This window comes from Cokeromyces recurvatus (assembly GCF_025118155.1).
Source record: "Cokeromyces recurvatus strain NRRL 2243 chromosome Unknown BX663scaffold_27, whole genome shotgun sequence".
Lineage (NCBI taxonomy): Eukaryota > Fungi > Mucoromycota > Mucoromycetes > Mucorales > Mucoraceae > Cokeromyces > Cokeromyces recurvatus.
Window position 1 is genome coordinate 267,544 of NW_026251413.1, and position 16,920 is coordinate 284,463.

Consider the following 16,920-nt stretch of genomic DNA (forward strand, 5'->3'; position numbering starts at 1 on the left):
TTATTATAATTTGATTATTCGTTTAAAGGAGTTGTCTTTTCCCCTCTCTTTCTCTCTCTCTCTCTCTTTTTTTTTTTTTTTTTTTATTATTATTATTTTTGAAAAAATTCATAACTGTTTAGTGGACATGAGGTTAAATTAAAAGGAGGTAAAAAAAAAAAAAAAAAAAAAAAAAGAGGAGAACGTGAATGATATTAATTATACATTTTTATACAATAAAAATATGTCAAAACTACTTTGGGCTATAAAAGAAAAAATACATACTCCCTATATTCATGGGCAATTTGTACAACCTTTCAAAGAACATCAACAACAAAGACTAAAAAAGTTAATTAACCCTGCCAATAAATCACCATTTGCTACTGTTCAAGAAGCATCGATGGATCAAGTTAACGATGCTTTAATGAGTGCAAAAGAAGCTAGTAGTGTCAATAGCGAATGGCAGAGTAATCCTAAATTACGTCGAGATTGTTTATTTGCATTAGCTAATGAACTTGAAAAGTATGATCATGACATGGCACAAGTTGAATCCTTACAGACAGGCAAACCTCTTAATGATTCACTCTATGAGGTTAGAGATGTTATCGATTGTCTTCGTTATTTCGCAGGATATTGTGATAAAATATATGGACAATCTCAACAACTAGGATATACACATCTATTTACGATTCGAGAACCTTTCGGGATAGTTTCATTAATTACCTCCTTTAATTATCCCCTCCTGCTAACGAGCTGGAAGTTAGCGCCTGCATTAGCTTCAGGAAATTGTGCTATATTAAAACCAGCACCTCAAACACCCCTGTCTTCTTTAATGTTAGCTCATTTGGCCACAGATTTGTTACCGCCTGGTGTCTTTAACGTATTACCCGGTAGTGCAGATGTAAGTCAGTATTTGATAGATAAAACAGACAAGACAAGTTTCACCGGTTCCACTCGAGTAGGCCAAGATATCATGCGTCGTACAGCCGATTATTTAATGCCCTTAACATTAGAATGTGGTGGAAAGAATGCGGTTATCGTCTGTGAAGATGCTGATATGACAAAAGCTGTACAACATATCGCTATGGGAGCATTTTCTAATGCAGGACAAAATTGTTGTGCTATTTCACGAGTTTTAGTTGAACATAGCATCTATGATAGATTCCTTCATGAGCTTAAAGAGAACATTCAAAACTCCTGGAAAGCGACATTAGATGTCAAAAAGGGAGAAGAAGATAAATATAATTTATATGGTCCCCTAATCGATGAACAACAGTATACAAATGTCTTGAATAGTATTCAAAGCTATTTATCATCCCCTTTTATAGTAGGTGAAATCAAGTCAAAGACAGTGACTAGTGGTTATTTCATTCCACCTACCATTTATGCTCATGTTCCCGATAATACCCCTATAGCAGTTGAAGAAATCTTTGGTCCAGTCTTGTGTATTTTAAAGCCCTTTTATAGTTTAAATGAAGCAATCGCAAGGGTGAATCAGTCACGTTATGGACTTGCCTCAGCTATCTTTTCTAAAGATATAAAAAAGGTACATAAAGCCATATCTGGTATTAAAGCAGGTTATGTGTGGGCAAATACATATAATATTATGCCACCATCATTACCATTTGGTGGTAGAAAGTTATCAGGAATAGGTAAAGACTTGGGACTCTCTGCCTTGAACGAATTTTCATTTGAAAAGAGTGTAATGATGGACTTTTCTTAATATTTAAATTTAACTCCTTTATTTGTTATTAAAAATAGAATCTAATAATAATAAAAAGGCTTATTGTCTATTTCTTTCTGGTAATTTCTTTCGGATTTAAAAATATGCCTTTAAGCTTTAATTTAATTTCCTAATTAGGATAACTCGTATACTGACTTCCACTATTTGTTTCTGAGTAACAATTATAGTCATTTATATTCTTGTTTATTAGATTAGATAAAAAAGTATCCTAGAAAAAAAAAAAAAAAGAAGGATGGAAGATAAAAAAGCAGTGAAGAAATAAAGAATATTTAACTTGCTCTATTTTAGTAGTTTAACATTATTCATCAGTTTATCAAAGCGAATAAATATGAATATACGGGAACTGAGTCCTAAAAGTTGAGATACGATTTATGCAACTAATTTGACAACATTATTATCCCAATTATCCTTTATATAATATAATAGTAGTCACTTCATTATGAACAAATATTTGTAGTAAATATATTATACACAAATTTGTAAATCATCAATATATTATTTAAACGAGCCCTGAAGAGACATAGCCATTGATTAATATGTGCTGATTCATCATTGGCTATGTATTTAACACATACACACACACACACCCCTTTCATTACCCCTCTCCCCCCAATAAAATATGAATAATTGGCTTACATTTTTTACGCGTTTTTTTTTTTGAAAGATAGTCACGTGTACTCTCTCACTCTTTTTTTTTTCTTTTTTTTTTTTGGGTTAAAGGTTATTAGATAAAATTTGCTTGATTTTAATTTTCTATGCTTTTCTTTTTTTTTCCCTTTTATTATTAAAAAAAAAAATGAATTTTGAAGATATTGTAGATATGGAATGGGTAGATAGTCATACTACTACTGAAGAGTATAGTTTTGGTCATCAAAATGGCTTTTTATTAGACACATCTATTACACCAACACAAATAATAGGACCTGAAATAAAGATGGAACCGATTACATCTATACCTACAACAGAACAGATTAAACAACTTATTGAAATTGCAAAAAAACAATTAGCTTTAAGAGAACAATTACAACAATTACAACAACAATCAATACAAATTTCTCATCAACCTTTATTTCATGCTTTAACAAATACTCAAGTAGAAGTGCAAACTGCTGCGCCATCAACTATCTTTGCCCCTCCTCCTCCTATTCCTCCTCCTTCTTCTTCCACTACTACCACTACTGCTGCTAATATGACCACTAACACTAACACTACTATCACTACTACGCCTAACTCTAATTCTGATTCTAATCTAACAACAACAACTTCTGTAACTTCCCCAAGTTTTATTACATCTACAGATATGACTTTAACACCAATTAAACTTGAAACTATTTCGGAAGAAACAGCAATCAACAAAGAAAAGAAAATAAATAATAATAATAATAATAGAAAGGAATCATTTGCTTCAATGTCAGAAGAATCAATATCTTTAGAGGCTTATGCAGAAGCAGATGGTATTGATCTTAAGAAATTAACACCAAAAGAACGTCGTCAGTTACGAAATAAAATATCAGCAAGAAACTTTAGAGTACGAAGAAAAGGTATTTATTACATTCATTGTATTACAAGAAAATGAAATGTCTAATTTTATTTTAAAAATAGAATATATTTCTACTTTAGAAGGACAAGTCAATGAACATAAAATACAAGCAGAAGCATTAAAAGAGAAATTAACAAAAGTAGAAGATGAAAATAAAAAACTACGTAAAGAAATGGATTATTTAAAAAAACAAAACCAAATCCTTCAACAACAATTACAACAACAACAATCAATTGAACAACAACAATCAAAAAATCCTGTATCATCAACATCATCATCTTCTTCGCCACGTATTTCATCTCCTTTACCAAAGCCTAATTTAAATAAAGATATTAGCATTTTAGGCACAAAAGCAACTGAATCATATCGACAACAAGACAATTGTATTCTTGTATCAAATGCAGTTATGCCTGTTTGGGACTACAACGCCATCCTTAATAAGCCACTTGTACCAGATTATATCCAACAGATTGTAGCCCAATTCTTATTATCTATGATACAATTAACAACAAAGACAACTATGTCTTGTGAAACAACATGCATTCAACAAGAAAATGAATATAAACTACCCTTAATGCCTGATGAACGAGATTTTGGCTCACCAAAAGAAAAAAAGAGTTCGCCTGATATGGAAGATTTATACGATGTTTTGATAGAATCTTCCTTGATTAATAGTAATTCTGTATCTGATAAATTATTTTTATGGTGGGATAATAAAACTATGTAATTATTATTTGTTTATTTTACAAAATAAATACATCATTTTTTTTTTTTTTTTTTTTATAAATATTTGTGTAACTATTTTTATTATACGACATAATTAAATTACACTAAATCAAAATTGATGATATTTATTAAATCGTAATTTCTTTAAACATTGAATTCTTATGACACAAATGAGTGGGGACAGATAAGTCCTTTTTTTTTTTCTTTTAACGACATGATATTTGCATTCTCCAAGATAATATTACCAGACGATTTTTTAAAGTCTATGCATATTAAAAGAAAAAGAGACTTGGTGTGATCCCTTCTTCTTTGATATTGTTTAGGGGTGACAATTAACTCTGATTACTTTTTCATATAATAATATATGCATATATTATAGTTATTTTATGACCATATTGTGACAGTCGTGATCGTTACGCGGAGAGGGTGGAATGTAGACAGAAGTAGGTGTTTCTAGTTAGTTTAGAGGTGCTTAAACTCCTTCCTTAGAGTTCGTTTTCAGTCATGTCATCGCAGTTCTTTGATATCATTTACAAACATTTCTTCTAATGTAACAAAATACCAAGATTATTGTTTCAATTGTGTAATATTAGAGTATTTATATTTTCTGAGAATGATGATAGGGATATAAAATAGAATAAATGAATTTTAATAATAGATTATGACTTGCTACTAGTTTTATAGACATTATTGATCATTAGGATTCCAGAAGAAATACTTTCCTTTGTAATCTCGGGACTGTGGTGTTAAATAAGATCGTATCTGTACTCTTTATTCATACTCATAGCACTTAATTGAGTGTATTATTGTAACTGCTACCTATAAGACCAACTCTTGCAAAAAAAAAAAAAAAAAAAAAAAAAAAAAATCTTGCTTAAGTTTGTTATTAATAGGATTGTGTATGGTAGAGGGGGGAATCACCGTCAATTAAGTACCATGCTCATTTACTAGATGTTAGATATCCAAAGAGAAAGAAGGGGATTATTTATAAGTCTTTCGCTAGTTGAGTAATATTGTCTAGAACTCTTCTAGCAATGATAACCTGCCTAGTGTCTTTGTCGCCGATAGCAACCAGACTTTCTATCATTGTTTGAACATAGTTTTCTTCGTGTTTAAGATTTTATTATATTTCACACATATCATACGTAGTATCATCCTTTTTGTGTATGTATACACATATATATGTATATGTGTGTGTGTGTTATATCACAGAAATTAGTCTCCTTTATATGCAAAAGCAAGAACAAAAATAGAAAAATAATGGCTTTAATGACGTACCTGAATCAATTATTGCACGCTGAATTTCTCTTTTATATATGTGTATGTATATGCGTTATCACATACCAGGAAAAGTAACTAATGGGATAACGAATATTCAATGAAAATAGTGACTTTACTACCAACTTTGGCTAAAATATTATATTTACTTGTCTTTGTGAAAAAAAATAAAAAGAAGGTTCAGTTGAGAGTAGATGCATTGTACCTTTATAAACCTCCTTTTTATTATTATTACTATGTCTCCTTTTTTTTTCCTTTTTCTTTATTCATTTAATCGAGAATATATCAAGTTTATTAAAATTTTGACTTTAATAAAGGTGGAGCATTGGAAGGAATTAGATGATTACTTTTCAAAATACTATAAATTTCAAATAAAACACTTTCATCTTCAATTGTAGCAGGCATATTGACTTGTTTACCATCGACCATTTCTCGAATGCTTTTACGTAATACTTTACCACTTCTTGTTTTAGGTAATCTCGGTATGACAATTGATTTTTCATAACAAGCAATAGCACCTAAATCGCGACGAATAGCTTGTATTAATTCTTGATAAAGTATTTCATTATTAAAAGTTGTGTCAACATGTTTTAATACGAGTAAGCCAAACGGGATATGACCCTTAAGTTTATCAGGTAAAGGGATAACACAGCATTCTGCAACTAATGGATGAGCGATAAGAATTTCTTCAATTGAACCTGTAGAGAGTCGATGGCCTGCAACATTAATGATATCATCTGTTCTGGACATAACATGAACAAATCCTTCTTCATCTATCATGCCTGCATCTCCCGTATCATAATATCCTGGGTATTTTTCAAAATAACTTGATTTATAACCTTTTTCGTTTTTCCATAAACAAGGAAATGCTGCAGGCGGTAAAGGTAATTTTAATACAATATTACCAAATACATTGGGTGTCTTGGCTTCCTCTAAGCTATCTTCTTTTAATATACAAATACGAGATCCAGGTACTTGTTTACCTGCAGATCCCCATTTAACCGCCTTACGTGCATCCTTTTCTATCCCTGCGCAAGTTGCTGTTACCGGAGAACCTACTATTATGTATATAAGAAAAAAAAAGTTATTTGATTGTTACTTACTCATATATATATATATATATACTTTACACTCAGTACTCCAATAGTTATCAATGACTGTACAGTCCTTATGAACTAAATTCTGACACCATTTTAATGTTTCAGGATCACTTCTCTCACCTGCTAAAAATAAAGAAGTTAAGCTAGACAAATCATAGTTCTTGGCTAGTAGACCCTTTGGATCTTCACGTGCAATAGCTCGAACGGCAGTAGGTGCAGTAAACATTGTCTTGACTTTATATTCAGATACAAGTCGCCAAAAGGCGCCTGCATCCGGTGTACCAACTGGTTTACCTTCATATAATATAGTCGTAGCACCAATCAGCATAGGACCATATATAGTATAACTATGGCTTACAGCCCATCTACAATTACAAATTTCATCAACATTAAAATATTATATTTATATATATATAATAAAAAACTGAGACGTTATAAATAATTACCCTATATCACTGGCAGTAAATATGGTATCTCCTTTCCTTATATTAAAGATATAGTCAATAGACCACCGAAGTACAACTGCATGACCTCCATTAGATCGAACTACACCCTATATTTGAATATTACCTCATTATTCTATATCCCTCAATACTACTATTATTACTAGAAAGAAAAATTTTTTTATTACCTTAGGTTGACCTGTTGTACCACTTGTATAAAGAATATATAATGGATCATCGCTATCTACAGGGACACATCCTTTAAAAAGTTTATTTTGTATCCTAATTCTTTCCATTTCCAATTCATAATCACGGTCTCCCTGAGCATAATTAATAGATGCTCTCTCTTGATTAGGTCTTTGATATATAATACGAATAGGTACATGATGTTTCGATAATTCAAGTGCCTTTTCAAGGAGAGCTAGTATATATAAATTCAGTAACTATAATATATATTCATATCTATTTTGTATCTATCTATCTATCCATCCATCTATTTAAACTTAACTATAGACTTACGTTTATAGGGAATGATACGCTTTGGTTCAATACCACAACTTGCAGTTAAGACAATTTTGGGCTGACAATCATCGATACGTTTTGCTAATTCCTTGGGAGCAAACCCACCAAACACAACACTATGAATGATACCTAATCGAGCACAAGCTAAAAAGGCAAAGACAGCTTCAGGCACCATTGGCATATAGATCAAGATCGTATCTCCCTTTGTTAAACCATAGGAGTGAAGGACACCAGCCAAAGTTTGAACTTGTTCCAAGACTTGACGGTAACTATATTTTATTTTTGTCTTGGTCACAGCAGAATCCCAGATGAGACAACATCTTTGATCATCTGTTTCTGTGGATTGGATATGTCTATCAAGACAATTGTAACATGTATTTAGTTTACCATTTGGGAACCAAGTATACGGATTTGGATTTCCAGGTTGATGTCCTAATATAGACGTGGGAGGTTGAATCCAATCAATCTCTTGAGACGCGCTTTCCCATAATTTCTTATCAATCAGTTCTTCTTCTTTCATCAAAAAATAAATAAATAAATAAAAGAAAAAATAAAAAATAAAATAAAATATATTTTTCTTATGCATATTTTTCTACGCGTGTGAGAAAAAAAAAATTCAAATAGATTCACACATGTATTAGAGTGTAACATGTATTTAAAATAATAGTGACTGGGCTCATCTACAACAATAATATAACAGTTGAAACTGTCATAAAGAAAAAGAAACGTGTATTAATATTGTTCATATCTGAATATTTCAAATGCATACGAAAAAAAAAAAAGGACGGAGGTTCGATAGTAATCAAAGCTTTTTATACATTTATTTACAAGAATCAAATATGTATATATTTATAATATACATTTCAAGTATTCAATTTCAAGATAATAAGACTATATATCTACTGCAGACTACTGATGAATTCAAATATGTATACGTGTATATACTCTTCTATTTGTGTAATAAATGAATAATTTCACGATTTACTAAATAGGTTAAACAGCGTAATAATTGTTTACAGGAATAAGGTTCCCACTACTTTTTAAAGCAACTTATTTTAATGCGTGTTATGTAAAAATGTAACTAATTAAAGAACTTTATGTAATCTATAAACCCACACACGCACACGCACATAAATACATATGGATTATATTTATTAATGAAATCTTAAATTAAGCAAATGATCATCTATTTTATAAACATGAAATACTAGTTATCTAGAAACTCTATCAATTTAAAGGCTTTAGGCTTGGATACGTATTTAAAAGGAAAGGCTTTAAAAAAAATTATTGAAGAGGAAGTCCTTTATAGTGTAGAGGTGGATTAGATTCTGTTCTTGTTTGCTTCTACTACAGCCGTGTTACTCCCAGGAATTCTCTCAATGCTGCGGGCTTTCCTCTCTTGCATGGTAGGAAATTTCCCCGCGATTTAACAACATCTTTTTATCGACCTCCATTTGAAGGCCTGGTGTTGAACATTGGATCCTGGAAGGTAGCATGTTATCATTAAAGCTCAGAACTAACCCCGATTTTATTATTTAATCACTCCCATCTACAGCTAACAAAGTTCATCTCTCCATGATCGCCGCTTGGCCAACAGAAAGGCGCTGCCCTTTCCGATCAAGTTGTTTTATTTACCTCAATTTTTTTCTTTATAAACCCAAGATTTTAGGTATAGTTGCCAAATTGTGGTATTCAAAAAAAAAATAAAAATAAAAAATATTTCCCTTTTATGCATGCATATGCTATAATCTTATATCATCAAACAATTTTTTTTTAATAAGAATTCAACGATCATTGAAATAAATAGGTGTAGTCAGAGTCATTTACTCTTCCTTTATTAAATGTTATACTTAAAGTACCTGGACAAATAGTATAAAGGAATGCGGCTTCAACTTATTTATGTATTATACTTCTTCATGTTTTATAAACTTAAGGAGGTTGGTACACTCTACTGACAATACTAAATAGGATTATTCTGTCGTAATTAATACTTTTCTAATGCCTCCCTGATCTTAGATATTCTTATATGAATACCTAACTGTTAAAATTATAGATAAAACTATAGTATTACTTGTAAAATATCAAATAAAAATAATATAAAGACAAAAGAAAGTCAAGAGTCAATAATTTTTATTTAAGTATTTATAAGAACTGTTAAAGAAGTCTGACATAAGATGTGAATCAGAAAAGTGTTAATTACGACCGAATAAGATATGTTGTAGATAATGAAGTGTTGGAAGTTTTTAATATTATTTGATAAAATGGATCAAGGGAATTTCAGGAGAATTTAGACAGAAATCCTTGAATAATCTTCTGATCCAAGGAACATGACATTATAAGTCAGCTCATTATATCAAGTCTTGAAAAAGCCCGTCAACTAGGCAAACAAACAATGTGGTTAAGTGTTTGGGAGCATAATCCTTCAGTTTTTAACTTTTATGCACGTTAAGGTTTCTATAAAGTGGGAAGCCATATATTTAAATTAGGTTCACAAGAAGATACAGATTATATCATGATCAAGAAACTTTAGATTTGCTGTAATATAATTATTATTATTAACGTACATTAAAATGGATCTGTTCTATTCCAATGATTACAATGGCTGTAAAGAACTCTTATAAAGACTAAAAGGAAGATAAGTAGAATGATATATAACATGTTATTATATACCAAATATAAAAGAGGAAATGCATTTTTACAACAAACAAAAATTTCAAATCTATACTGTTGCTACATTTTAGCTCAGGAATAGTATAAATATCTCTTTTTGTAATGAAGATATTAATTAGAATAATAAATTCTGATGATGCCTATTTTTTCCTCAAAAAATAATAATAATCCATAGCAATAATGTTCATATTACTGCTGTCTTCCCTGTATAATTTACGGCTTTTGAAATATAATTCTTGACCTCTTTTGACCTTCAAGTTTGTAGGCATTGACAAGCATTTGACAATATACTACACAGAACAAAGGATTCATTAGGTAATCCATTTGAATCTTTTTTTTTTTTTAATATCTTAACCAATCGACCTTATCTGGTTTTTTTTTTTTTTTTTTTTTTTGATGAGGCAAAATATTAACTTTAAATGTAAAATTAGATAAAGGAAGAGTTAAGATTATTCATTTTATTTATACAATATCTAGATAACGTTTCAATAAAATAATAAAGGAAAAAAAAATGTTGAATATTCTCAGAAAAGAAATATCCTTGCATTTATTACTGTTACAGTGACAGAATTGTTATATTTATCAATATCTTCTTTTTTTGAAGTAATCAAGAACACTCTTCTTTAAACTAGTTTATAGAGAGATATTGATTGTTATTACAATATTTTTTGGTAGAGCTTTTTTTTTATGGTCATTGTTCCAAAGTAAGCCATAACATAATGTATATTATTAGCTAGAGAAGCTTGCTGATCAATTAAAAGAGTCTGTTTATTACGTTTACTTATGATTATTTCCTGAGATGTTGATTATGATCAAACATAGCAACTATATATTTGTATCTGTATAAGCTTAAAATAAGGCTTTTTAGACACTCTATTATCCTTCTATAGCTTGAGGACCATAATAATACCAAGGTACATAATATACATTCATATAATATATATAAAAGGGAGGTGAGCGTTTAAAGATTGTTGCTTCTGATATACGATCTGACTATAATAGTATCACGTAATAAGAATAACACTGTTCTTCCTGTATCTACTACCATTGCTTGGTAGAATATAACCATAACATATCATTATTCATGTTGCTGCTGCTACTGCTACTGTAAAAAGAAAAAAAAAGGAGTCGCTGGTGTAGTACAAAAAACAAGAATAATTAAAAAAATTAAGGGTTCATTTGATTTGGTGGGGAACCCTTGAAGTGATTCGATTCCACAGCCTAGGCTTGGGCTAAATATGCTGCGAATTCTAGTCACTCTCCAAACACCCGTGTTACTTTTATCAGAAATAGAGGATACACATAGGGCTATGTTTACTATAAACACACCACTTATACCACCACCGCCATTTATACCTACAACTACAATACTACTACCAACACATCCTTACTAATATTAATAATCACTACACAATACCAGTATTATCTACTACCACTACTACTACTACTACTACTACTACTACTTTAATTTGCTTTTATTTTTTTTTGTAGTCCATATCGTTGGATTATGGAATAGTCTATAATATATATGTATGAACAGGAAAAAAAAAAAAAAAAAAAAAAAAAAAAAAAAAAAACTACTTTTTTTATTATTAACACTTATTATTATTATTATTATAAATAAGCTATATTGGAACATCAAATGATATACTTTGTTATATCGGTTGGGTTATAGTATATATGAACCTTTTTACGATATTTGTTATAGAACAAGCTCTGGATATAAGCACAAGCAATACTAGAAAAGATGAATTACATAATACAGGATAAACTATAAGCCTGAATATGAAATAAAACTCTGTATATAACATCTGGTAAATAACATTAAACTTAGTGATATCCAGTCATCTAAATGTGTCAACTATATAAGATATCCTATCATATCTGAATATTTATTTTTATAACCTTGATAAAGGATTTAAGTCGTCTTTGATCTAATAAAATAAAAATATAAAAGATATCAGGAACCAAACAATATTTTTATTTATTTATTTATTTGAAACCTTAATCAGATTATTATAACACCCAAGAGATAATCCATAGATATCAGACTTTTGAATCAACAAGACGTATATATTTGAATACTAACATTATTTCTTTACTCTTGTTCTTTTATAGTTATTTTTATTTTATTTTTTGATTCAGGATTCATTCGTATAAATACAAGCAGCTGTATAGACACAAAATAGTCTTTATATCGTTCTTTTTACATCGAATAAACAGTCTCAAACTATACTTCTTTTTGCTTTCCTTCTTTTTTTTTTCTTTATAAATATGTATATAAATATATATAAACCATACCATTACAAGATTCATTGTACATGTGTAAATACTAATAATTACTATTGTTACACTGAAAATCCGGGGTAGAAGGGAACACAAACTTTCTAATAAAGGACTCATTTATTAACAATGGGTATATAAAGGGAAGGAAAGACAATGTGCCGATATGAGATGATTAAAGCAGTTACTTATTTAATCACATAAAGGTGTTAATCCATTACAAAAGTCAAGAACCATAATTCGCTTGTCTTTTCCACAACTGTAGAATATAAAATGAGTCATGTATAAATAAATATATGTGTGTATGTATTAAATTTACCTAACAATATGGGTTCCACTTGCTAATACATTAAAGATCCAATTAGTGTGTCCACTTTGAAAACTTAAAATGCAAGCACCTGTCTTTGCATCCCAGACTTTGAGTGTACGATCATAACTACCTGTAATAATTTTATCCTATGCATATTTATAATATATATATATACATATATATGTTTAAGAAATGTATGTATGTAATAAGCTAATAAATACAAAAAAAAAATTACCTCTACATAATCAATAGATCGAATCATATTAACATGTCCAACCAAAGTCTTTACACATTCACCGTTCTCAATATCCCATACTTTAACTTTCCCTTCAAGTCCTCCAGTATATAAATAGGTTCCATTAAATCGAACAGAGGCTAATCCTAGTTTGTTATCTTTTATCGTTCTTAAACATTCGCCTGTTTCAATATCCCATAATTTGAGACTAGCATCCCCTGAAGCAGAAACGATACGATGTTGATCTATAGGTTCAATTGAATTGACAGAGGCTTGATGTCCCAATAACTGTCGCACTTGTTCCCCTGTATCCTTTTGCCAAACTTGTATGGTATGATCTCTTGAAGAAGAAACGATATAATCACCTACAAAGCAGATATCAAGTACATTATGACCATGTCCTCGAAGTCTCCTTTGAGGTATTAAATCAGGTAAGGACCAGATAACAGATGTTGCATCCGAGGAGCCTGTTAATAAGATGGTATTTTCTTTATTAACGCTCATACACAGGATGCTACCTTCATGAACATCCTTGATCGTACGTAAACATTTGCCTCGAATGACATCCCATACTTTTAAACTTTGGTCACGACTACCACTCACCAATATATTCTTATCTATCCAAGCTAAACAATAAATACTGCTTTCATGTCCTTGTAAGAATCGGGTCGTTACTTTTCCCGTTAACCATCTACGACCTAATTTAAGGTGATTTTGATAAAGTTTTAAGTTTGTCGGAAGCCCCGTCATGACATTATTCTTTTTTTTTCGCACGACTAATGCCATTGTTGTAAGGGGAGGTGGGACAGACCGGAAATCAGCATATAATAATTGGCGCCATAATTCATTATCATGACAAATTGAATATAGACTACGACATGTACGAGATAATTTTTGAACTGAAATATAATCCAAATAAAATAAAATCCTAAAAAGGATTTCATAAGGTAAATTTGATAATGACATTGGTTCTTCTAATTCATAATAGAAAAAAAAGAGTAAATATGAATAATTTGCTCCAAAAAAATAAAATAAAAATAAAAATAAAATAAATAACACATACTTTGTCTTTTTCTAGTATGACAGCTAGAATAAGAACGAAATGAAGAAGAAAAATGACAATGATAAGATGAACTATGAACTCGAAGTTTCGGTAAAATAGAGGATATATTAGAAGAGGATGCCTTTATTTTTCTCTTTAAAGGAGTTAATTTTGATGTTTGAGGATTTAAGCATTTTGTTTTTGCAGTTACACCATCTTTTCTAGGTGAAATGGTGATATAAGTTGGAATCATGTTTTGCTCTTCTTTAAAGATGTGTCCTTTATATCCCGATGATGTAGAAAAGAATGAGATATTTGTCATAGTATTCAAATGATAACAAATACGAATATGAAAAGAAGAGAAGAGAATATTTAAAGTTAATTGAAAAGTTAGCTTTATTTAAAAAAAAAAAAAAAAAAAAAAAAAAAAAAAAAAAATTCCCCACATAAAAAGTGAATTATTATACAAGCATAATTTTATTTGTCGGAGAATTTTGTAAATTCTTTCTTTTTTTTTTTTGTCTTATTCCGTAACTTTTTCTTTGTTCCTTCCTTATTATATTTTGCTTGTACTAGTAATGAGTCAAGTGTAACGCTGAATAAATAAAATAATAATTTTTTATCCATTGAAAAAAACTAAGAAAAAAAGGAGGTATTTTGGTAAGCAGCTTTTTTTGTTTTGTTTTTTTTCTGTTTTTGTTTCAATTTTCTATAGAATTAAGGACAATGGCTATATATATTTTTTTTTCTGCTTGTTTTAGACATGTTTTTTGATAAAATCTATCTTATCAAGTATAAAAAAGGAAAGTTTGTTAATTTCCTGGAACAAAAGAAGATAGATTTTCTTTTATATCCTCTTCCTCCCCTTGTCGTTATTTTCTTTTTATTAATAAAAGAAAGAAAGAAAGAAAGATGCATATCCTTGTTTGGAAAGAATAGAGAAAAAAAAATTATTAGAGTCCATTTTTATTTAGAAACATGTAAATATTTGGGACTTTTTTTTTTTATTAATAAGATTACATAATGGTCTTCCTTTTATATGATGAAACTAAAAATAACGTTCTTTATGAAAATGAGGTACTACAGTTAATAAATCATTATTATGATGTATTCGGCAAGGTATAACACCTGAGTTTTCTAGATCTTTATAGACAGAGTAATAACTTATTAGAATAATAAAAAGCTGTGGCTTTAATAATATACACTGGATTGGTAGGTGAAGGTCCTTCTAAACTATGTATCTGAGCCACACCATAACGATATAAAGACTTTTATATATCTTGAACTAACCATGTCTTGTTATTAAACTAATTAAATCAAATTTATGCTTACATTTTTAACAAGATAGTCTATCCGTTCTCTATTAGGATGAATACCCTTTTTCCCTTTTTCTTTTCTATATTTAAATTGTATATCAAACTTATTGTAATGAATCAAACATTGACTCATATCAGAGTATCCTTGTATGTGTTTCTTTTTTTTTTTTTTTCTTCCTTGATATCGTAAATATCCCTCAAAGAATCTAATTGAAAATGAGAATTGGGGGCTATAAAAATATCCAATGGGTCGAGTATAGTATAGATAAGTGTTGTTTTGAATGCTCGTATTGCTGAACTCAAGATATACATCATGTATATTTACTTTAAGATGCTGTGATTTATAATTAAGTTTATTATGTAATAACGTTATTTAATTTAAAAAGGCAGGAAAATTGTCTGAAACTGAAACTAAAATTAAAAAACAAAAAAAAAAGCCAGTAACCTTGTCATTTTATTATTTTACATGTATACATGTCAAACATGATTCTTTCATTTAAAGTAAAAGAAAGAAAAAAAGAGGGGGGGGCAAATGAATAGGATTTGAAAGGCTTACTTTATTTATTTTTGTGTATGTGTGTGTGTGTTAGAGGACTTTGACTACACAAGCAGTTAAAAAGCCATGTAGGGTTTTTTCTGGCATTCAACCAACAGGCACACCTCATTTAGGCAATTACCTTGGTGCATTAGCTAATTGGGTTCGACTACAAAAGCCTGATCCAGTAACAGGTCAGGTGCCCCTTAATTATTATAGTATTGTTGATCTTCATGCTATCACCATGCCTCAGGATCCAGCTACATTACGACAAGCCAAATTAGACGTCACTGCTACTTTACTTGCTTGTGGGGTAGACCCGAAACAATCTATTTTATTTGAACAAAGTCGAGTCAGATCGCATGCTGAATTAGCATGGATCTTTAATTGCATCACACCTGTAGGTTGGTTAGGTCGTATGACTCAGTGGAAGAGTAAACTGGAAAAAGTGAATGGCAGCCATGCTCACTCACTTTCTGAAGAGACCCTTAACACGGGGCTCAAAATGGGCTTGTTTGATTACCCTGTTCTACAGGCTGCTGATATTTTACTCTATAAGGCTACACATGTTCCTGTAGGGGAAGATCAAATACAACATTTGGAATTAACTCGCGATATTACAGATATATTTAACAAGAGGTTTGGCAATGTGTTTCCAAAGCCTAATGCCATTCTACCTCCATCTGCCAAACGTATCATGTCTTTACGTGACCCTACTCAAAAGATGTCCAAATCGGATCCTGCTGATTATTCGCGACTGAATCTTGTTGATCTACCAGAACTCATTCGATCCAAGATTGCAAAGGCCACAACGGATAATATTCGAGGTGTGTCATATGATCCAGTAGAGAGACCAGGAGTTTCAAACTTGCTTAGTATCTATGCCGCTATGCGTGATATCGAAGTAGAGGAAGCAGTGAAAGAATGTGCTGATATCACGAGTACAAAGGCCTTTAAGGATAGAGTGTCAGATGCTATTATCGAAAGATTAAGTCCTATTCAATCAGAGTTAGTGCGATTACAAGCAGATAAGGGTTATATAAATAAAATTTTAGACGAAGGTGCTGTCAAAGCGAATGAAATTGCAAATAATACAATGGAAGAAGTTTTTAAGGCTGTTGGTTTAAAATAAATTACATTTATTGTATTTTTTTTAACTAAAAAAGGATAAGAATGTACATATTATAACTTAATATC

General features: G+C 30.3%; 5 protein-coding genes across 5 annotated transcripts; 3 read left to right on the forward strand and 2 right to left on the reverse strand.

The window, feature by feature from the left end:
• Positions 1-72: 72 nt before the first annotated feature.
• BX663DRAFT_519818 (aldehyde dehydrogenase domain-containing protein) lies at positions 73-1,779 on the forward strand. The gene is made up of 2 exons (XM_051529042.1): positions 73-148; positions 252-1,779. Exon 2 carries the CDS (start codon positions 380-382, stop codon positions 1,700-1,702), a length of 1,323 nt encoding a protein of 440 aa, XP_051379870.1. The 5' UTR covers positions 73-148; positions 252-379; the 3' UTR covers positions 1,703-1,779.
• A 700-nt stretch (positions 1,780-2,479) lies between these two features.
• BX663DRAFT_519821 (uncharacterized protein) lies at positions 2,480-4,034 on the forward strand. The gene is made up of 2 exons (XM_051529043.1): positions 2,480-3,264; positions 3,326-4,034. Exons 1-2 carry the CDS (start codon positions 2,520-2,522, stop codon positions 3,988-3,990), a joined length of 1,410 nt encoding a protein of 469 aa, XP_051379871.1. The 5' UTR covers positions 2,480-2,519; the 3' UTR covers positions 3,991-4,034.
• Positions 4,035-5,450: 1,416 nt separating this feature from the next.
• BX663DRAFT_519822 (uncharacterized protein) lies at positions 5,451-7,910 on the reverse strand. The gene is made up of 5 exons (XM_051529044.1): positions 7,330-7,910; positions 6,999-7,231; positions 6,814-6,920; positions 6,398-6,732; positions 5,451-6,325 (listed from the first exon to the last, which is right to left on the reverse strand). Exons 1-5 carry the CDS (start codon positions 7,850-7,852, stop codon positions 5,562-5,564), a joined length of 1,962 nt encoding a protein of 653 aa, XP_051379872.1. The 5' UTR covers positions 7,853-7,910; the 3' UTR covers positions 5,451-5,561.
• Positions 7,911-12,370: 4,460 nt separating this feature from the next.
• BX663DRAFT_519829 (WD40-repeat-containing domain protein) lies at positions 12,371-14,284 on the reverse strand. Its single transcript, XM_051529045.1, has 3 exons — positions 13,894-14,284; positions 12,605-13,804; positions 12,371-12,544 (listed from the first exon to the last, which is right to left on the reverse strand). The coding sequence occupies exons 1-2, from the start codon at positions 14,192-14,194 to the stop codon at positions 12,669-12,671; spliced, it is 1,437 nt and encodes a 478-aa protein (XP_051379873.1). The 5' UTR covers positions 14,195-14,284; the 3' UTR covers positions 12,371-12,544; positions 12,605-12,668.
• A 1,349-nt stretch (positions 14,285-15,633) lies between these two features.
• BX663DRAFT_519832 (tryptophanyl-tRNA synthetase) lies at positions 15,634-16,916 on the forward strand. The gene has a single exon (XM_051529046.1). It carries the CDS (start codon positions 15,968-15,970, stop codon positions 16,853-16,855), a length of 888 nt encoding a protein of 295 aa, XP_051379874.1. The 5' UTR covers positions 15,634-15,967; the 3' UTR covers positions 16,856-16,916.
• The last annotated feature ends 4 nt before the right edge of the window (positions 16,917-16,920 follow it).